The 23226-nt window shown below is 39.4% G+C and overlaps 1 protein-coding gene across 1 annotated transcript in view; it reads right to left on the bottom strand.

Moving 5' to 3' along the window:
- Positions 1-23226, bottom strand: part of NBEA (neurobeachin) — a 387749-nt gene that overhangs the window by 87346 nt on the left and 277177 nt on the right. The window contains exons 39-40 of the mRNA XM_048492774.1: positions 15929-16044; positions 12039-12151 (exon numbers count right to left, since the gene is read on the bottom strand). Coding sequence (XP_048348731.1) covers positions 12039-12151; positions 15929-16044 — 229 coding nt within the window. The remainder of the gene's footprint in view (positions 1-12038; positions 12152-15928; positions 16045-23226) is intronic.

Genomic DNA, 23226 nt, shown 5'->3' with positions numbered 1-23226 from the left:
TAATCCCTTAGGATAAACCTTATCTGATGCAGATTGCACTGCAAGACCTCACAAAACATTCTTGAAAGGAAGCCATGACCCATTTGTTAATCTTTTCCAGGCATCCACCCAACTACTAGAAAGAACAACAATAAAATAAATATTTACATTTTTCATGTTACTCATATTTCATTGGCTACTCAGGTCTTTTGCAATTCAGCACTGGAGATGGCAGCAGTAGCCCTGGATTTCTGGATTCTACATCATACCTTTAGCAATGACCTGTGTTTAAACAATTCTTCTTCAAAACAAAACGAAGAAATTTGTGGGGCCGTTTTATCATTTGGACAAACTGCAGCAAAGCAGCCATAAGCAGTATCATACGATTTATTTTCATATTCCAGAGGTTAATGACATTGACTGTGGATTGCCAGCATAGCCTTTGAGGCTAGTTTCAAAGTTAGGGGCTTGGAAGAACAAACCAAGTTTTTATTTCAAATATGCTTGTGATCAGTCTTGACAAGGAAAGGAATGCTGTCTAGTGATCACAGCAGGGACGGGAATTATGAGACCAGAGTTTTACTTCTGTCTTTGATGGCATGTAGCCCTCACAAAAGAGTAACATGTTTCCCTCTCCATTTCATGAGCTCTAAAATAGATAAAACATAGAAAGTTGTGGTGGATTTAAATAATGATCAAAAAGTAATTATTGTCTTTTTATGGGGAAGAACCATATCAGACTCTTATGAGGCTCCTTAAACCCAGACATGCGGGAAATAGAGGAGGTGGCCTAACCTTCTGTTTCTGAGAACGGTTCAAGTATATGTTAAATTAAGAGGTGATTGCTACAGTTTATTGTACTTATTAAAATATTTAGAACCTACCTTACTCTTGTGGCTCAAAGCAACTTACAATTCTAAGATATAAAACTCAATACAATAAAATCTATTAACCCCCTAACCCACACATTCCTTTTGACATTAGGCAGCTGGAAAATAGTTTTGATAGAATTGGCACACGAGCATACAAGTGTAAATTGAAAAACGGTCCTTTCAATGCAAGTAGGCTGGATACTAACTGCTGCAAACAGAAGTTCACAAAAGCGGGCCTACCCTGCTTTCCATCTCCTTGCACAAACCAAAAAACTGTGTCACAAGACCATTATGAAAGATGTGCCATAAAATAAGTATAGACCCTCGTGAAATATGGGCCATAAAATAAGTAGAGCTGCAGGAAGAGATAGTACTGGGCAAAACAAGTGGAGCAAGCCTAAGATTGCTTTAGGTGCAAGACCAAAATGAGGTGATTTTCTCCATTCTACATTCTTCCTACAGCCCCTTCTTACCATACTCTATTGCATGTTGTTTAGGAGGGTCAGCAGCAGCAGCTTTTGTAGAGGTGCTGAAGATTGCTGGGTATGGAAAGTAAAGCAGGTAGAGTTGCCAGGTTCAGATTGGGAAATGTTGGTGCCTGAAGAGGGGGGAGTTTGGGGGAAGGAGAGGGACTTCAATGGAGTATAATGGCTATTTTTTCCATATGGACTGATCTCTGTCAACTGGAAATCAGTTGTAATAATGGGAACTCTCCAGCCGCTTGGATAAAGATGTACTTTATCCAAGGTATACATATTGTAAAAAGGCAATGAGGATCCTATCATGTAGTAGTAGTAGTAGTAGTAGTAGTAGTAGTAGTAGTAGTAGTAGTAGTAGTAGTAGTAGTAGTAGTAGTTTATTATTATGACCTTTAGGCCAGCCAACTATCATGTAATTTATCGTTGAAGGAGTTTTTTTAAAAAATCAACATAAGACAGCCCTGCTGGATAAGACCAAAGGTCTATCTAGTCCAGCATCCTGTCTCACACAGTGGTCCAACTCATTACCCTGGAGGGCGAACAAAAGAGCATACAAGCCAGGGCCTTCCCTTGACATTGCCTCTTGGCACAGGTATTCAGAGGCTCATTGCCTCTAATAACCTTGACTAGTACCCACTGTGTAATCCCCTTTTAAAGCCATATATGCCTGCAACCTCTAGCAGTGAATTACTCTTTAATTTTGTCCTACTGCCCATCAACTTCACTGGATGCTCTCAAGTTCTAGCATTTTGGGAAAGGGAAAAAGTTCTTTCTATCCACATTTTCTACTCCATGCACAATTTTATAACTTCTGATGTGTCCCTCCCCATCCCCCACCGCTTAGTTGCTGCTTTTCTAAACTGAAAAGTGCCATAATCTTGAACCTAGTAGATGGATAAAACAGACTTGGAAGGTGGTGACTATATCTTAAATCTAATTTTGCTACAGTTAGTGGCTTGACCTTCTGGATTTGATACAGTACTGCTATTCTAGCAGTGACCGTTGCATTTATTACTAATTCCAGATCCAAATTTGAAATGTTACAATAAAATGCCAAGAAGTCACAGGAAAAAAAAGGCAAAATATGTAAAAGCAAAGCTGAATAGATAATGCCCTTAAATACAGATTACATTTCTATATGATTAAGTTTGAAACTGTTTTATCTATCTGTCTAGTACATTTTTCTCCTCAGGGAGTTTAGGTCGATGTAAATGACTCTCCTGTCCTTATTTTATCTTCACAAGAACATTGTGATATAGATTAGATTGGCTCTAGAGCATGCAGCAATTTTGATGGTATGGTGGAGATTTGAATCTGATTTCCCAGATACTCGTCCATCACCCCTAACTCCTCCACCATGCTAGCTGAACAAAATACATGTTTACGTCCCAATTCCAACAACATCAGGCTCAAGTAATGAATTAAATAGGAGCCTTGAATTAAATAATGAATGAAAAAGGAGCCTTGAAACAAATATTGTGGGCTGCTTTCCTCTTCAAAAATCTGTCAGTCGATATGACACTGAAAGATCACTGCTCTTTATTCCCAGACATTCCTTTTCCTCAGACGCTCAAGTTTTCTTATTCCCAGCTGAGAAACAGAAACAAAAACCACAGAGATGTGCTGTACCAGCATTTATAGTTTAACTGCTTAATTTATAAAAGGAGCAAACTGTAGTCTATCTAGCCCAGTGGTTTGTTATCAACAATGGCAAATAAGATGCTTCTGAATAGTTAAAAAATGTATCAAGGAGATGGTTTTGCTTGCTGTTTGTCCCAAGCTTCTGATACTCAGACATATACTATTCCCATCTGACTAGGATTCCCTCTTACATATGTGATTATTTCTTTGTTCAGTCATGTATTTATGGGACTCCCAAGCAGCTGATTATATCAGGCTGGGATCTAAATGATGGGAAAATATTGTAGCTGGACACATTGAAACACTGTTGAATGTAATAATGGGTTAAGTAGAATAAAAATAGTGAAATTTGGAAAGGGAGATAGACGGATGATTTTAATTATTTTCCTATTATGGCAAAAAGAAATCTGAACAAATGGGAAAATCTCAAAGAAAATTGCTGTAGTCAGAGGCCGAACATCTAAAAACAGGAAGTGTTGCTCACCTGAAAAATGCATGATTCCGCTAATTCATCAGCATTATTACATTTATAAACCTAAAGGCATCATCACTTCCTTTTATTTAAAGCAACACAATCAGAATCTGCCAGTTCAACAACTTATGAATTGACAAAACAAAAAAATTTCCCCCGTTGGCAAATGGGCATGTACAGCATGTTTCATGTATGTCAATATCAGTAAAACACCCTGGCTGGTGATGGAACTAGTTTATTTGGCACGATGAATGACTGGATGTAAAGGATGGGAAATCCCATTCACACTTTAATAAGCAGGAAGAATGCAGCACGTCAAACTCATGTTATAACTACACCTTAGTAATACACAAAACTCGCATGAAAGAATTACTTATAAGGGAATCTAGCATACCACAAAGGCAAAGGCTGCAAAAATACTCCTTGTATGAGTGCGCACTGGTATTTTGTACAGGAATATCCAGTCAAGGAGAAAATAAGCAGATCACCTGATGGGTTGTTAGTGCAAAGATAATCTATGTATCTATGACAGCCGCTTTCATTAGATTTTCAACCTGTCAAACAATAAAAGCAATCTTTGACCTGGGGCATGTCTTGAATAAAACTTGAGAAGCCAGAAATGCCTTATTGAAAGAGTAGCTTGAGTGCCACTTCGCTTTTCTTTTAAAACTTCCGATTTAAATGCCTAATTAAATATGAGAAAGAGACCTATGTCAAATGTTTCATTGGGGGAAAAAATACAAGGCTCTGAAAGAGCAATCCTGAACAGTTACACTAGGTTTGCCAACCTCCAGGTGGGGCCTGGAGATCTCCTGCAATTACATCTGATCGGCAGACAGCAATGATCAGTTCCCATAGAGAAAATGGCTGCTTTGAAGGGTGGCCTCAAAGGCATAACACCATCCTAAGGACCCTCTGCTCCCCAAATCCCACTGTCTCCAGGCTCCACCCTCCAGGAATTTCCCAAGACAAAGCTGGCAACCGTAACTTATACTCTTCCAAACCCATTGACTTCAATAGGCTTAGAAGGCTGTAACTGTTAAGGGCTGCACCGTTAACTATCCACTAACATCTGCACTAGCTAAAGTGGGTAACTCAGGGATGCCCAACTTTGGTGCTTCAGATATTCATGGACTACAGTTCCCATCAGCCCCTGCTGGCATGGCCAATTGAACATCTGAAGTGCCAGAGTTGGACCCCCCTAGGATAACTGATACACTGGATAAAAACAAAAATGATTTATTTGCAATGGCTGTGAAATGCCTTGTATATTGTCCTTATTTCCAGATTCTTAGACATTCACAGACCTATTTCAAGTAATTATAGAAATTCTGAGCAATTATAGAAATAATTATGTAGTTTAATGTAGGTCACATCTAGGGGAAAGAAGGAGGGGAAATGCATTATAGGGCAAAGCTGGTCGAAAAACCCACATTTTTTTTTCTAAACTGATTTTCGTTACAGACTGCCATGCACTTTAATTAATTTTATCTGGTCAATTTCAATAGTCAAAGCAGCTTGTTGCAGTTCTATATTTATTACAAGTTAATTTACAGAAAGGTTTTAATAAGGAATTGCTCATTTAAAGTACCTGATATAAAGGCAAACAGTCCTTAAAACTGTATCCAATTGCCACACAAATAATTGCACTAATTAGGGGGAGGTAAAACTAGCAACTTGAAGTTGAAATGCATCCCCCTCTGAATATCATATAAGAATCCCCTGAACAGAGTTTGCCACACTTAAGAGTATTGAGGTGCATGCTTTTAAAGTGTGATTAAAATAATAAACAAGAATTTCTAGAAATAAACAATGTCCAAACCTTATTATTATTTAATAATTTTAAACATTTATACGCCACCTTTCCACACAAATAGGGACTCCAAGGAAATGAACATCAAGGCATTAAAACATTTAAAACATACAAACAGCATTTAAAATATATGTATAAATATTTAGCAGAAGAAGAAGAGCTGGTTTTTATACCTGGCTTTTCTCTACTTTTAAGGAGTCTCAAAGCGGCTTGCAATCACCTTCCCTTCCCCTTTCCACAAAACAATAAAAACAAAACAATAAAATATACAAACAATAAACAGAGACAATTAGGGTGGGCCAGTAAGAACTGCATTCTCAATGGCATGCAACCAACGTTACTTTGAACTTGTAGTTCCTGACTAGTAGTCCCTCACGCTACACAGGAAAATCACTTTTGAAAGGGTCATTTCAAAAGTAGTGATTATGCATTGAGGTGTGTGAAGACTGTGGTTCAAAGGGGGGGAGGGAACCCCTTTTAAAATCCACTGATTATACCCAAAGCGTGCTTCAAGTATTTCTCCAGATATGGCTAATAATAAAGCAATAATACTTTGTTTCTGCACAAGCTACTGCTTTTCATGTTCAGGGAGTATCACATATGTTATGAATCCTTGAAGCACTCTTGCAAGCTGCACCAATATAATATCCCAGAATACACAGAAGGGGAATGTTGAGACTGAAAAGTAGTAGATTGCCTCAGGTTAGTAAGTTTAAGATGCGAATCAGAGATTTCTGTGGTTCACAGTCATAGAGCAGCTTTATACATCAGTCATACTCCAACATAGGATTCAAGCACTCTTAAACAGATCACAATTCATTGGTCACAAATATGTTTGCCTCTGCAATGGATTGTGCTCACAGTTATTTGAAACCGTGATCATCTGGAAGGGCAGCATGTCCATGTCATAATAATGCATCTTTCTGGACTGCCTCTCCCTTAAAGTTGGTTGAGGCACTCTTTGCCCACAGTTTTTCTAATATAAAATATAGCCCAATTGTTTGAGTCACTAAGGCCCCTTCCGCACATGCAGAATAATGCACTTTCAATTCACTTTCAATGTATTTTGCAGCTCGATTTTACTATGCGGAATAGCAAAATACACTTTCAAACAATTGTGAAAGTGGATTGAAAGTGCATTATTCTGCATGTGCAGAAGGGACCAAAGTGAGCACAGGTGACCACACCAGTATGCAACTGAGCTGGTACTGGATTTCGATCCCAGTTCTGATGAGGAAATGCTAATCAGCACTGTTGCATGTATATTTACACCAGTTGTGCTGACTGTATCAACTATAGCTCATACAATGGCATGATATAATAGAAATTACTGAACGCAAATGAGAACAGTGATGAGACAGCCTCTCCTTCAACTAGTATTTGATAGGTTAGATATGGTATAGGATTTCATCAGCAATACCATCAACCACCTCTTGCCCACTCTGAGCTGACTGAAACACAGCTTATAGATGATGTTATCATCTATCATGAAAGCTGTGTTTCAGCCAGCTCAGAGTGGGCAAGAAGTGGTTGATGGTACAATGCCACATGCATGATTGTTCACGATAATGTCATCTTTGATAGCAGTGAAACTTAAAAGCATTTCTCCAGATCCGTGGTACCCTGGGGTGCTGTGAGTATGTCCCAGGGGTACCGCGGGAACTCTACCAGCCCCCCTCACTTTTGTGGTGTATCCCGCTGGCACCAGTAAGGACATAGAGCTGGCCCAGGAGGCAGGGCCTGCTGCAAGGACAGCAGCCAATTACCGCACCCCCCTCCCCCAGTGCTTCCCTTCACGCTGGGACAGGAAGGTGGGGGGTGGTGTTAAGCAGGGGCACTGGGAGGGGACGGGGGGGATGGCAGGGGTACCGTGAGATATGAAGCGTGAGGTCAAGGGTACCGTGATGTTGAAAAGGTTGGGAAACACTGCTCCAGATGATCTTAAAGCTGGAGGTGCAGGAAAGAATATATTAAACTTAATTTGAAACATTAAGACAACGGGCTATTAGGCTAATTTTTCATGCCCGGTGTACCATGTGAACATAAATCCTAGCTATTTCACAACACGGTATTTTACATATTTGTTCAGTGAATTCACAAATGTCTGTTTCACACGTGCAGCTGAGTAAGGCAGGACTGAGCAAGCAGAGCCAAGGCTTCAGAACTCCAGGACCCAAGTCATGAGTTATGAATTTAAGTGCTCTCCACTATTGCCTACTCCTTGAAAGTGGCAAACTAGCACAATAGGGGATGGGTAGGGAATGGGAAGACATGATACTTTACTTCATGTGCAGGAAACTTTATAAAAGGGAGAGTGTTTAAAATGGTTATCTCCCACCTGCAGACTGAAGTGGTACAGTCTGCTTCACCATTTCAAAATTCTATTACCACATTCTGCTGCAAGTTTAGACCATACCAATGATTAATGGTCCAATCCTATGGGGGAGGCAGATCACATTGTGGAGGCATTGTGAGGCTGCACCAACATGTTTGCCCCCTCCACCAGCCCAAGAGGCAACCCTGCTGACAGAGAGGGCAAAGGTGCCAGAAGCAGGCCACTACTTAGCTCCATGGTGGGGAAACCCAAAAGTTCATACTGCTACAGAGTGTCCAATCAGACACAGGTGTGGGGGGCGCGGGCTGAAGCATTACAAGGAGTGGAGCAAGTGTTAGCTTCCATCCTGGGTTTGTGGACAGTTGTGCGGTGGCCCAGGGATTGGACTCTTTTGGATGGCATAAATTTATTAAGCCCTACAGAGGGCTTTCTGGCAGCAGTGTGTGTGTGTGTGTGTGTGTGGGGGGGGGTTAAGAACATAAGAACGTAAGAACTAGCCTGCTGGATCAGACCAGAGTCCATCTAGTCCAGCATTCTGCTACTCGCAGTGGCCCACCAGGTGCCTTTGGGAGCTCACATGCAGGATGTGAAAGCAATGGCCTTCTGCTGCTGCTGCTGCTCCTGAGCACCTGATCTGTTAAGGCATTTGCAATCTGAGATCAAGGAGGATCAAGATTGGTAGCCATAGATTCACTTCTCCTCCATAAATCTGTCCAAGCCCTTTTTAAAGCTATCCCGGTTAGTGGCCATCACCACCTCCTATGGCAGCATATTCCAAACACCAATCACACGTTGCGTGAAGAAGTGTTTCCTTTTATTAGTCCTAATTCTTCCCCCCAGCATTTTCAATGGATGCCCCCTGGTTCTAGTATTGATATGCAGAAAGAGAGAAAAATTTCTCTCTTGTCAACATTTTCTAATTCCCATGCATAATTTTATAGACTTCAATCATATCCCCCCTCAGCCAGTTCTCCTTCTCCAAACTAAAGAGTCCCAAACGCTTCTGCAGCCTCTCCTTCACTCAAGGAAGGTGCTCCCAATCCTTTCAATCATCCTCGCTAGCCCTTCTCTGCACTTTTTTTTCTATCTCTTTCTCGATATCCTTTTTTGAGATGTGGCCAACAGCTGAACTGAACACAGTACTCCAAGTGCGGTCAGCACCACTGCTTTTATATAAGGTATGGGCATGACAATAACCTTGCAGTTTTATTATCAACTCCTTTCCTAATTATCCCCAGCATAGAGTTTGCCTTTTTCACAGCTGCCATGCAGCTTTTTGAGTTGACATTCCTGCTTTGGAACTATCACACTAAGACGCCAAACTCTCTCTTCCTGGTCTCAGTGCACTGATAGCACCTGACCCTGTAAGCAGTGTGAAGCTTGGATTTTTTGTCCCCTATGTGCATCACTTTACATTTTAGCTAGCCATTGAACCTGCATTGCTGGCTTAATTTCTTAGCCCACTCCTACCTAATTTATTCAAGGTCCGCTTGGAGCTCTTCGGTAGAAATCCCTGGGGTAGGTTCCTTACCACCCTACATAATTTGGTATCATCTGCAAACTTGGCCACCACACTACCCACCCCTACTTTCAGGTCACCACACTACCCACCCCTACTTCCAGGTTTCTGCCTTCCACATTGCTCGAAAACCCTCAGTGGTGGACTGAGAATTGGGTTGTAAATCCACCACTTACAGATCTCTGGAACAGTTGCATATACATTTTCTATATAAATAACTAAATAAAAGTTTAGCTGGAAGGGAACTGGATTTAAGATGAGACAAACAGTATACAAACAGTCATTTATGGGATTTTCTGTGAATTCAAATGGTAGGAGCTCTTTAGAAACTGCAATGAGTTAAATGTTTTGGCTGGGCACTGCCCTTTCAAACAGCTTTATGCATAGTGAAGTATTCTAACACACCTGTACAAACATAAATCCTATGAGTCAAAGATAATTCACACATTAATAAACTACTTATTTCCTGTCACACCTATCTGCTTTTAGATGGTTTCCCACCAGATTAAGAGATTATATAAATTTCATTAGCTTATGAAAATTCAATATACTACATTATGGGAGAATTCCTAACCAGAAATACACAGATGTAAGTCCCATTTTAGTCAATGTGACTTACATAAAACTTATTTATAATTACTTTTTTGAGAGTTTCAGGAAACCTTTTCAAAGGTGTGCTACTCTAAATGGTTGGTTTACAGTGCCTGTACTTGACACTAGAAGCAGAATTGCTAGAATGAATTCCATTTTGAGGCCCATTTTATAATGAGGCCCACTCTAAATTCATCTTCCCATTGTTGGATTAAATTCCAGGTGGTTCTGAAAAAACATGGCTTGAAAAGCTTCTCTCAGATGAGAACCTGCAGTTGAGAACCTGTAAGTGTCCAGTCAACCTGCAAGTTGCTAAATTCTTTGCAAGAGTTTACAAAGTTTGGTCTACCATCAATGCCAAAGGTAACACTTTACAACTGGAAAATGATTTTATGGCTTTACGCAAGTTTTTTAAATTTTAAAAATTTGTTCAATTTGAGTCTGTTTATAATTTTGTGGCAACCTACTGTGTGTTTTTATCTGTCAGAACATAATAAACTAATTAATAACAATAATGATGATGAGCAGGATATATATAATAATACAACCCTGTAGTTAATATGTTGTTTGGAACAGCAAAGAGTTTCTATGTGTCTGTTAAAAAGTAAATGCTTCCCCCACAGATGGGTGTGGAATAGTCCATGAATCCCCACTAACAATGGGCTGACTTGGAGTCCTTCAATGAGTTCTAAAAATCAAAATATGCAAAGGAGAGGAGCCTGAGAGAAGGAAAGATATTATTGTATTGTTGAAGGCTTTCAAGGCCAGAATCACTAGGGTGCTGTGTGGTTTCCGGGCTGTATGGCTGTGTTCTAGCAGCATTCTCTCCTGACGTTTCGCCTGCATCTGTGGCTGGCATCTTCAGAGAATCTGATAGTAGGATGATGGATATGATGCTTCTTCACACAGAGAGAACACAGGTTGGGTTCAGGTTCTTTACGTCCTGACTCTTCAGTCCGGAAACCACACAGCACCCCAAAGATATTATTATTGCATATTTCAACATGGCCCCAAGTACTGGCTCTGACCAGATTCCCAAGCACACAGGGAAGAGTTACCTCCTTGGAGTAGAATGGGAATCCTCCATAACTGTGGAATGATGCTAAAAATACATGTTTTCATGTGATACAAGTGTTTAAATAAATTTTAAAGATACAAGTTCCAACAGAAATAAAGGATGGATCCCAAGGACATTTTTGTTTGGTAGAAGGTGGGGGGAGGGAGGAGGAGAATGATTTTCCTGATTGCTTCAGCTGAGTTCCACTCCCCACCCCACTATTTCAAAAAGTCCAGCAGCAGCATTTCAGGGTGTTCAGTGGGGTGAAACATGATGGGAGAGCTGAGAAAGTTTTCCATTTATTTGGTGAAAATGCCTGTATGTAAGTCTATCTGGGACTGGAGCATAAAAATGTATATTCAATATGCACTAAATGGAAAGGCAGAATTGAATCTCATTTTTGCCTGCACTTTACAGAAAACATTTTCTTAAATTTCTTAAGTTTTACTGGTCACTCTGAAAAGGCCAGAAATTCCCTCTGAATTCTTACCAGTAGGAATTTTAACTCATTAAGCTACTGCACAAAACAGACACTATATTTATTTATCTAGATCCCACCCTTTCCTGACCAAAGTCGGGCTCACTGAATCACACCATACAGATGATGGTACTATCTTCTTACAATAGACACAATATGCCTCTTTGCCAGGTGTGGCTGTTTATCTTAACTAATGTTATTTTTTTTCACTGGCAACAAAGCCCAATGAGTGAGAAAATACAACAGCTCATGAAAACTGTTGTTCGCAAAACTTGATCCTGGCTTTACAAAGGAGAGAAGCAGGGTCCCTGTGAAGATGGGGAGAGTTCTCCCCATCTTCATAGGCACACTCCACCCCCACCTCCATTTGCAAAGCTGGATCTTGGCTTTGCAAAGAAAAATGGGGGAAGCCAGCAGAGTGCCTGTGAAGATGGGGAGAACTCCATAGGCACACAAACACACACACCCCATTTGCCAAGCTGGTGGTGGTGGGGAGCCAGCAGGATGCCTGTAGCCTTTGTGTAGTTGTTTTTGCAATGTTACTCTCTCCTCTTTAGAAAACACCTGTGTGAAGGCAATAGTGGCCTCTACAGCGGCAAGGGATGATGGGAAGTGTAGTCTTCGCTGCTTCAGGAGGAGCTGGAATCTTGGCCCTCCTGGATGACCAAGGACTACACTTCCCAGTAGCCCCAGCTTCTTTTGTTTCATTGTTGGGAACATGATGATCAATACTTAGTAAGATGAATAAAAACTAATCAAACAAACCTACTTTATGCTTAGAAAACAAATGGCTGAAACACACCTTTGAGAGATCTCTGAAGTTGCCTGGTAAGGTTAGATCCAGCTCCTCCGATTCATAATTTGTTAACACCCATGGAAACACAGGGTATTGGTTTAGATCATTATATGTCCGTCCTGAGAAAGATAAGATGTAGAAGATACAGAAAGGTTGTTTTACAGATGATAAATAATGACAGACACACATATATAATGACAGTCTTTATAGCAGTGGCATCATATATGTTGAATTTCATTTATTGTAAGAAAATATCCCAAATTTCAGGAATAATTAGCCTTCCAATAGTGCATATTCCATTTGTATTTGTATCAGCATTCAGAAACATTACTCACAAGAAAGAGACCAATGTTCAAAGATGTAAAAAATTAGCAAATAATTTTACAGAACCACACAACTTCTGAACAACCAAATTCAAGCCACCCCAAAATTCATTTACTTGACTACTATTATTTTTGCAGGGCAGTCCTATGCAGAGTTATACCCTTGTAAGTCCATTGACTTCAGTGGACTATGCTATTAGGCAGGAAGTAAAAAATAACATTTATAAAGTTCCTGGTGGATTACCACACACAGTTGTTGAGCACTGTCTAGCTTGGTGAATCAAATGCTACACAAGCCTTATCCCATACCCCCACTACTACCAACATCTCATATTTCAGACACTTATATGTGACTTTATCACCAATTGAACACTCTTGATTCCCCTGAAGTTCAGGTAGGCGGTTACTTCAGCCTCCAGTGCACTCTGCCATCAGAAGGAAAACTTCAAAAGAACTGGTGCAGGAGCAGCAGGAACAATGAAATCTGCACAGCTTATTTCTCACATTCCCTAGTGAGTGTTAGGATAAAGGAACCTTGTTTCCCCCATGGGACTTCTTATATTCCTAGGTATGGGCTACAGCTAGGAGTGTTGAAGATCAATGGCTGAGGCCTAAAGAAAAAAAATGCCTCTTACTACACAGTCTCTGGCTGCTCAAACACAACCATGATGTACTGCAAAAGTGTATGCAATGATTAGCGGTATGTTGTACCTTTACTGAAAAGGCAGACTTTTTCCTGCAACTAGGCTTATAAAGATTAATGTTAAAGGCTGAATATTAAATATCGCAAGCCTCTTACACTAATCTACTTGAACAATAAAAAAAACGGAGGCACGGAAAAAATTAGATTTCAGAAATACCGAATATGTTTCTTCATTAAAATAACTTTTTTTAATTAAACCTTCCAATTTAATGTTTTTTTATGTGGCACTTTCGTTTTGAAGGCAAGGTGATGTAGAGACAGCTGACAAAGAAATTATAACTGCAATTCCTTGGTGAAAATGTTAATGACAGCAAAATATTGTTTAATTAGATGATTGCAGCATCTGGATTAGCACTCTTTAAAAGCGATGTTCCTGGGCTTGTCTGCTTCTTCACACTTTACAGACATTTTGTCATCTCCAGGTCATTAGGAAAGAATTTTTAATGGTTTCTCTAGAAGCAAGCAGTTCGAGTTACATCTAATTAGATGACAATAATAAGCCCAGCACATGCAGTAGCTAAATATATACATAATTAACCAGTGAGGGCTTGTACATCACAGACTGAAAAAAAGTGGAAAATGCTAAACAGGAGGGAAAGAAAAAAGGAGGGGGAAGAAGTGGGGTTGAATTCGTTACCTGAATGTGTCAGTTTTCCACTAACATGTTCAGAATGCTCCCAATCCCAAACAAAAAGGGAACGTTTCCCCATCCTTTACATGTTAGGATTTTTCAGCTTCCTATATAGATGCAAATACTTCTTTTAAAAAGCTAATTAAGGCTTTGACATACCAAATGTCTTGGTTAACAAATATTCTCCTATCCTTTGTGGGGTTTTATTTTAAGCAAGGTTTGTTGGTGTGCTTCCTCCTTTATTTGTTAAAATTGTGACATACTAGGTATTTTTCATGATTTCTGATATGCAACATGATTCAGTTGCCAAATAAAAACCTGTTAGCTTTTTCTAATTTTTGGAAGTGTGAAAGTATACTACTTGTTATTCTTGCCAGTGTTGTTTTTGTTCATATATGTTATATATATATATATACATATACCCTTCACTGTGTAATGAAAGAAGTAACAGTCTCTTCTTCCTCTTAGCTATAAATCAGGGGATCCTGGAGAATGGAGCATTACAAGAATAATTTATAAAACAGTCCAGTCAGGAAGTGCTATATCTACAAAATGAGGACACAAACCAGGCCAAAGAGAATATAAAACTTAGTCTGACTGATAAGTAGCAGGGTGCCATGTTTACCTTTGGGGGGAAAACCCACACTGAGCTGTAAACATGATGAAATATGTCCAGTGACAAGAGGGGCAGAGAAGAGGTGAAGACCTTAGAAGCAGAATGAAGTGGTGAGAAAGCAACTGGGTATGCTTGTCAAGGAACAATTCTCAGAATCAGGAAGACGATTCTGCTTTCAAAACAAAAATGCAGCTACAGCACCATTCTGTGTATCTTCACTCAAATGTGCAAGTCCCACTGTATTTAATGCAGCTTACTGTTAAGAATGTTTAGGATTGAAGTTATACATATTTTAACCCCACTTTCATTTAATAACTTCCTCACTGTTTAATTAATAATAACCAGACTGTTGCATTACTTTGGTTCATTGTGTCCATATTTACATGGAAGTAAGTCCCATTTGAATGAAATCTTCTTCTCAAGTAAAGATGCATCATGAACTGTCTAAGGCTTTCATGGCCAGAATCAACTGGCTGTTGTGGGTTTTCTGGGCTGTGTGGCCGTAATTCTGCTAGATTTTGCTCCTAATATATTGCCCACATCTAATCGCTAGCATCTTCAGAGGCATGTAGTGGTAAGCAGTGTTTCCCTTCTGATGAGCAAAAACTACCAAACCATGGCCACACAGCCTGGAAAACCTCATCAGCCAGTGCATCATGCAGCTTCATCACAATCCATTATAATAAATCCCTCAACATAAGGCAGCAAACTCTGAAGACTCAAGATATGTTGGCTTCATATATTTCCAGGCCCATGCCTAGTCATGACTAACCAATTATCTATTTATTAAATGTCACATTTTGAAAAAAAAAACAAAAACCCAAGCCTGTTTCCACTTGCTTTAGAGCTCCAATTGTCTCCTTCGGCTCCCTTCTACAAAAACAAACAAACAAAAATAAACAAAAAGCTCCACAAGTTTGGGAAGTTTTGTTAGTGCAATCCTAAAAAACACTTCCCTAAGAATAAGAAGTACAGAAAAGACCTGAGTGGGATTTCTTAATATGTTGCTGTTACATGCCATAATGTTGGTAGATTGACACTCATAAAATCTGAACACTTGTATATTTAAGCTTGCCCACTAAAATGAAAGTACAGTCTCATTAGTGACCACCAATACCATTTTTTTCTTATTAGAGGACAGAATAATTTTGAATTTAAGGTCTAATCTCATACAGTTTAGAGGACTATAGGAAAAAAAAGATGCAGCAGTTTAATCGTAACACCACCCAGGCGACATCTGTACCAGGCAGACTACTACTGTTATTTTGCTGTCTAGTTGCTGTTGCTAAGAATGACGAAGTAGCGAAATTACATTTTCCCGTTATTATTTCAAGACACATACTGGCAATGGTTTGTTGACTCTAATAAAGCTTCAGACAAAGCTGTCAGCAGAGGAAATGGCAGAAGTAGAGCAAAGAACAATCACCACCACAATAAATAAATCTGAAGTCTAGGTGATGGGTTGTGCATTTTTTGATAACATTTAATGTGAGTTTTTTTGGAATCTATCATAGAGCTGCAGCTGAACTCCAGAGGGATAAGTGTATTCTGTTAAGTCACAGTGCTCAAAGATTTTGACAAACATAAACATATTATGAAGGATTAAAGAGACAGAAGGCTTACCTGCTATAGTATTGAGAAACATCAAGTATTCAAAGTTTGAAATCTCCCGTCGCTGCCATCGCTGAGTCATGTTGGAAGATTTATAAAGTTGACGGGGAGTAGCCAAAGAAATACGCCTGGGAATTAAATTTTGAAGAAATCTATTCTAAATATTTGTTTCTAGTTTGCCACTAGAAGAGCAAGTTTATCAGTATGGTTAAACTCAAAATTACTTAAGTGCTTGCATTTTTGTTGAAAATCACTTAAAAAAAATTAAATCACTATTACTATTATTAGAAAGTGGTTATTGGGAATACCGTGGAAATATAATTATTTTATATTGTCATATATGAAAGTATATACTCAAAGTAATGGCAGAGGCTCTTATATTTTTAAAGTTAAAATAATGAGTAAGCAGTCCAATGGATTAGAATAATGGATTAGAATCACAGAATCATAGAGTTGGAAGAGACCACAAGGGCCATCATGTCAAACTTCTGCCATGCAGGAATACATAACCAAAGCACCCCTGATAGAAGGCCATCCAGCCTCTGTTTACAAACTTCCAAAGAAAGAGACCCCACCACACTTTGAGGCAGTGTATTCCACTGCCCTTACTTTCAGGAAGTTCTTCCTAATGTTTAGGTGGAAACTCTTCCTGCGCTTTGAATTCATTACTGTTTGTCCTAGTCTCTGGATCAGCAGAAAACAAGCTTGTTCCATTTTCAACCTGACATCCCTTCAAATATTTAAACATGGCTACCATGTCACCCTTTAATTTTCTCTTCTCCAGCCTAATCATATTTAGCTTCCTAAACTATTCCTCATAGGACATGGATTCTAGATTTTTCACCATTTTGGTTGCCCTCCTCTGGACCCATTCCAACTTGTCAATATCCTTCTTGAATTGAGGTGCCCAGAACTAGACACAGTCTTCCAGGTGAGGTCTGGCCAATGCAGAATAGAGTGGTACTTAACTGTTCCTTAATGCAGACACTATACTCTTATTGCTGCCGCCGAGAATTGCATTGGCGTCCTTGGCTAGCAGATCACACTGTTGACTCATGTTCAGCTTGTGGTCTACTAAGACTTTCACATGTAGTGTTGTCAAGCCAAGTGTCACCCATCCTATATCTATGCATTTCATTTTTTCTGCCTAAGTGTAGTATCTTACATTTATCTCCACTGAAATTCATTTTGTTAATTTTGGTCCAAGTCTCTAATCTGTTCAGGTCATTTTGAATTCTGATTCTGGTCTCTAGGGTATTAGCTACATTTCCTAATTTGGTGTCATCTGCAAATTTGATTAGCATGCATTCTGTGACATCATTCAAGTTGTTACTCAAAATATTGAATAGCACTAAGCCTTGAACAGAATCCTGTGGTACCCCACTAGTCACTTCTCTCCAGAATAAAGATGAGCCATTGGTGAACACCCTTTGGGTTCAGTTGGTCAACCAATTACAAATCCATCTAACAGTAGCATTGTCTGGCCCACATTTTACTAGATTAAACACTGTTTATTTCAACAAGGCTTACATGTACATGTGTGTGATATGCACTAGACCAGTGGTGGCGAACCTTTGGCACTCCAGATGTTATGGACTACAATTCCCATCAGCCCCTTCCAGCATGGCCAATTGGCCATGCTGGAAGGGGCTGATGGGAATTGTAGTCCATAACATCTGGAGTGCCAAAGGTTCGCCACCACGGGACTAGACTGTAGATTGAAAGTAGAACCCAAGAAATTTAGATCTAGTTTAGTGGGTAGGTCTCTTATGAATTTAACTTTCTTGAAACAGGGTTGGCCTAAGGCAGAACATTCAGAAATCGTACATCCCGATCATAGTGTTGATTCACAATATATCTTCACAATATGCAGCTGTGGAAAGTGCCGTCACATCTCAGTTGATGTAGAGTTTTCAAGATGAGAGATATTGCCTGCCTCTGAGTAGAAAACTTTTGACTTTCACTGTGGAATCCCATTCAAATACTAATCAGGGCAAACCCTGTTAGCTTTCAAAATATGAAGAGACTGAGCTAGCCTGGGCCCTCTTGGTCAGGGCTCTTCACAATATACCATGAAGTCATACAATGTCAATGGGTAGCATGGGTTTTTATTTTGTAGAGGTGATTGTGAATGCAAAATATATAATATTCTGGATAAGAAGAATTGCATAAATGTTTGGAGAAGGTGAGAACAAAGTTAATTTTTTATTCAGGCTGAGCCTGAGACTTTCTCAATTTCCCCCCCCCAACAATTGCCTATTAATCTCAATCTTCTTTCTTTTCTGATGCTTAACTGTTAGCTTTTATCCTTCCTCATCCTCAGCTGTTTGCTTTTCACTTGTCTATATTTCCATTCTTCAGTGTTTGCCTGCTCCAGTACTTGGTTTCCACCACCTTTTCTCCTGTTAGTCATCACACCTCAAACTTCATTTGACACCTTGATGTCTAGATAAATGCCTATGGTACCAGAATCCTAGAAAAGCTATAGTTTCTCTGTATCAGCACCAAGAGGTTGCGAGAGAAACAAGACACCACAATGAGTGCACAGAATGTCCTGAAAAGCTTGGGAAGAGTGCTAGAATCCTAGAGAGATTGACAGAGACATTTCTGCAAGATGACACTACACTCACAGCTACTTGGCAGCCAAAATGCACTGAGCAAACAACAGTATAGGAGAATGTAAGAGCAACTAATACCATTTGAGATGAAAAAGACTCTGAAATCATAAATAAATGCACATGAGACAGTAAAAAAGAGAAAAGATATGAAAAGTAATGCCGAAGCACCGTCACACCATTGGTTTTCCCCTAGCCATCTAGGTAGCAGATGAAGTCTGGTGTGTGCTGCTGACTGTCAGGAGAGAAAGACCATTAGACCATGTACTTGAGCAAGTGAATAATAGAAAGATACAAAGTAGTGGTATCATGTCCACAAAATATTAAAACGTAATTATGTACTTGTTTTGAACTTTCCCCAGTGTTATGGTATTGGAAAGGTTTTTTGTTTGTGTGTAAAAATCTGAGGAAAATCAAAATTACATCATTTGGAGTATAATCAAGTTTTAGTGTTTTCTTACATGCTATCCACCAACCTGATATTGTACCTTTTCATTATTTACCTGTTTACACATTTCTTTTGGTCTTTCCCCATTTTTGTACTGCCTGCATTGAAGACTTGCTCCTTTCTTATTGGTTAAATGTGAGCGAGACTCAAAGTAACAATTTACTAGCTTTGTTAGATTACACCTTGAAGAAATAAATGGCCAAATCAGTCCAACAGTGCAAAAGAATTACACATTACTGAACTTGAGTGGACTAAAGGTGTAGCTCTGCTTGGGATTTCACTGTAAAGCACATTATATTAACATGAAGAGAGGGATATTTGACAAGAAAATTGTGCTGCTATATCCTCTTCTCAACAGCCTCTTGCTGAACTGGTCTGCTTTAAAAACTAGAAGAACTTTTCTTTGGAAAGAAGCAGAAGGTAACAGATATGGCAGAAATCTTCCCACTTATCAGAATATTTAAAATTTAAACTTTAAAAATTGATCAGAAAATCCAGTTTACAGCTTAAATGTAAAATTATTGCCTGGTTTAAGTGATTTTGGTAAGTGAAGGGCATGCCAACATATTTCACAATAGTCAGGCCAAAAATGTGGAATCCTTGAAAAGGAGGTATTGCATATCTTACGATTTCAGAAATAATAAAAATTTCTTAGGCTTAAATTTGCAGTCATGCATAAATTAAAAATTTCACTTGTAAAGAAGAAAACAATCTACATTAGACTTGCCAACTGGAAAGAATTCCTAACATTATGGTCACTTTAAATATGTTATAGAATACATAGTCCATCAGCTGGCTGAAATATTGTATTGTTTTGTCCAAGCTTGAAAGTGAGATTGATATTAGCCTACAGTAGGCTGCAGAAGTAAAGTTTCCCATTCAAGACAAATGATGCAGTGGTTTCACTAAGGATGGCACTGGTAATTCTCAACAAGTTCTATGCCCAGATTTGATATATAGCTTTCAAATGAAGCACAGACGGCAGGGAGTTCAAAGGACAGTGGAGAGGACACTAAATTATTTGGAATAAAAGACCACAATGAAATACTAAAACTACTGTGCAGTCAGATTAATGCTTGTCCTAACCATTTCAATGAGGACTACTAAAACTATATTTCCAAGTACATTATAATGGTTATGTGGGATTTAGAAGGTACATGGATGTATATCTGAAACAAATAAGGCCAATTCACAAGAAGACATAGTTGTATATTTTCTGTGAATGCTCTCTCTCCCTTTCTCTCTCTCTAATATGTTTATATTCCTCTTCACAGCTAACAAATAACGAACCAAATATTTTCACCAATAAAAATAAATACTGCTAAAAGTATCAATTACTCATAAATAATTAATAGCCCCGCAGGATAAATCTTAATTTACCTTTAATGACGGGCAAGGACCAATGGGTACTTCAAGCACTCAGCTCCACCCTATAAATAAGGCAATAGCCAGCACTTGGAGCTGTGCCCATGCAAATGAGCAGCCAGTAATCAGCACTTGTCAGCAATCTTGCCACAGCATTTTTGTTCCCATTGAAACTTGCAAAGAGTTTCCAAAGGCATCTGTATCACATGCTGCAGGAATCTTTATATTCACATGACTGGTCACATTTTCCCTTCCAAGGATATCACTATTTTATCGTCATAATTCTGTTAGCTTTGGGAGAGAACCAAGCTAATCCAGTGAGCTTTTTGGGGGGAGAACTGAGATTTGGTCTCAGGTTTCTCTAGTCCTTGTCCATTACTATAACCACCACAACACCCCCCTCATTCCCTGGATGCGCAATCCAATCTGACCAGAGCATGGATAAACATGACCAGATCCTGTCTACTAACCAACTGTCTAACTGTCTACTAACCAACAGCTGCAAGTGGGATTAGGCAAAGGGTCTGCATGCCGCCCAATGTTGAACCTCCTCTAGGGAGAAATCATGCTCTAAATCTGTGTGAGGTGGGGCTGCCCCGCTTGGCTCCAGCTCGCATTGGCTCTTCCTGCCCACCTTCTCCCTTTTTTGTTTTTGCAGTTTCTGGAATTCTGTTCTGATTTTTCAATGTTTTTGATTATATGACATGACTTGTCAGGTTGTGCATGGGGACTGATCCATTTTGGAGAGGAGGAGCCTATGTGCCGGACCTCTCCATTATTGAGGACCCACATAAGGGGCATTTAGGTTGGAGCAAGACTTGGTGCTACATGCCCAGGTGGGGGCTGCTAATGGGCTTGCACCGCCAGGCAGCAAGGGAAGATTTATTGTGGCCATTGGCCAAATGGCTCCCATGGTCTGATTGCTCTTGGTTTCCTCCATCACTTGGGGGAAGGTTGTCACCGGGGATGAGAATGCTGCACAGTGACCAAATAGTCCCCTATGCTGTGCCTCTGTGCAGCAGTGGCGTAGGAGGTTAAGAGCTCGTGTATCTAATCTGGAGGAACCGGGTTTGATTCCCTGCTCTGCCACCTGAGCTGTGGAGGCTTATCTGGGGAATTCAGATTAGCCTGTGCACTCCCACACAAGCCAGCTGGGTGACCTTGGGCTAGTCACAGCTTTTCGGAGCTCTCTCAGCCCCACCTACCTCACAGGGTTGTTGTGAGGGGGGAAGGGCAAGGAAATTGTAAACCCCTGCAGGAGAGAAAGGGTGGATATAAATCCAAACTCTTCTTCTTCTTCTCTGATAGCAAATCAAGAAACAAATCGTGGCCAATTTCCATTCCACTAAACAGTTGTCTTGTGTATTCTTGGGGGCCTTGAACTTTATCTGCCCTCCTCAAGTGGCAAAACATTTTAAACAGAACTGTCTTTTAAAAAAGCATTGTGAAGAATAGCTGCTGCCTCAAATGGTGAAGAGTTACTGTTTGATCTGCACTTAACATCACTCCCTCACATTCTGTGGCTGGCTCTGCCTTCTGTAGTGGCCATTTTGTAGTGGCCTTCACCACACTGTGTCCAAGATGCCTACAGGCTAAAAACGTTTGGGGACCCCTTCTCTATGATTACTGAAAGTGCTTTCTGAATACAACTGATGTACAGAGCTGGTACATCAAATGTACACAGAAAACCATTATTAGTGGTTAATCACATATTTTAAATATTTGTAGACAATATTACCTATCCTAAGCCTTTGGGATAGGATGGGATAAGAAATAACTGGGCAATTAAAATGTTAACATGATGTTTTGTATTTTAGAAGCCTTTATGAAAATAATCTTTTGATGACCATCACGAATCTTTGATAAGAAATATTAAAATATAAACAAGCAAATGCAATTTAATGCTCTTTTACAAATGAAGTGTATTACCAAAACATACATGTAATTTATTACATTTATATATTGATTAGATAGCTATTGCTCCCTTTGGAATAGCAAAGAACTAGGGCAACCTACTTATTTTTAGGCACCATTTGACTTCTTTAAGGGATTTTACTTTCTGTATGCTAACCTGGGATTTGATGGAACATGTAGCAAAACAAATCTCTTCAGAAAGCTCCCTACTGGTAAGATAGCTGAAGAGACTCAAAGAGTGTGAATTACAGTAGCAGTGTCAAATAAATTATGCACAGTAAATTGGTTCCATGGCCGTGTTTTTCTGATCATGTAGGAAGGACATAATGCTATAATTCTAATCTGCCCAGCTTTGATCAAGCCAAAGTTCTCTTTGGATATACCACCACAAGTGTTTATACGAAATATTATCTTTTTTTAAAAGAATGACAGCATCTCTGCAGACCAAGGAATTAATTTTCCAAGTGCAGATATAGCACCACATTCACAATTTCAATGAAATGTGGTTTACTTTATGAGTTGTGCTTTAACTAAATATTTCAGCTAAATGAATTGCTGTTTCTTAATATTTATTTTTATGACATTTTTCACATCATAATTGATAACTGAAGGAAAATTTTATATTGACATTTTCTAGGCATTTCACAGTGAAGGTACTAGCAATAATAGAGTTATCTGTTCTAGAAAACATTGTATCTACAGTCTTGAAAATTCCATACGACATCGCTGTAAGTTGGCCGTGACTTGATGCTACTTTATACACACACACCATGTTCTTTACTGAAAACTTATTCATTTGCACGGATTCAGTACACCAGCTAGAATTTCCTCCAAAATCCAACCTTGCTGAGCTAACTTCCACAATACAAGATTCCTCCTCTTTTCCTTATTTGTAAATGCTCCTGGGACATGGAAAATCCTTTCTTCTCACATTTGGTTAATCAGAGTTCATCTGTTAGTTCATCTGG

The sequence above is a fragment of the Sphaerodactylus townsendi genome, linkage group LG04 (assembly GCF_021028975.2).
Source record: "Sphaerodactylus townsendi isolate TG3544 linkage group LG04, MPM_Stown_v2.3, whole genome shotgun sequence".
NCBI lineage: Eukaryota > Metazoa > Chordata > Lepidosauria > Squamata > Sphaerodactylidae > Sphaerodactylus > Sphaerodactylus townsendi.
Note: the sequence above shows the minus strand (reverse complement) of the source record. Positions and strands in the feature narration are given on the sequence as shown.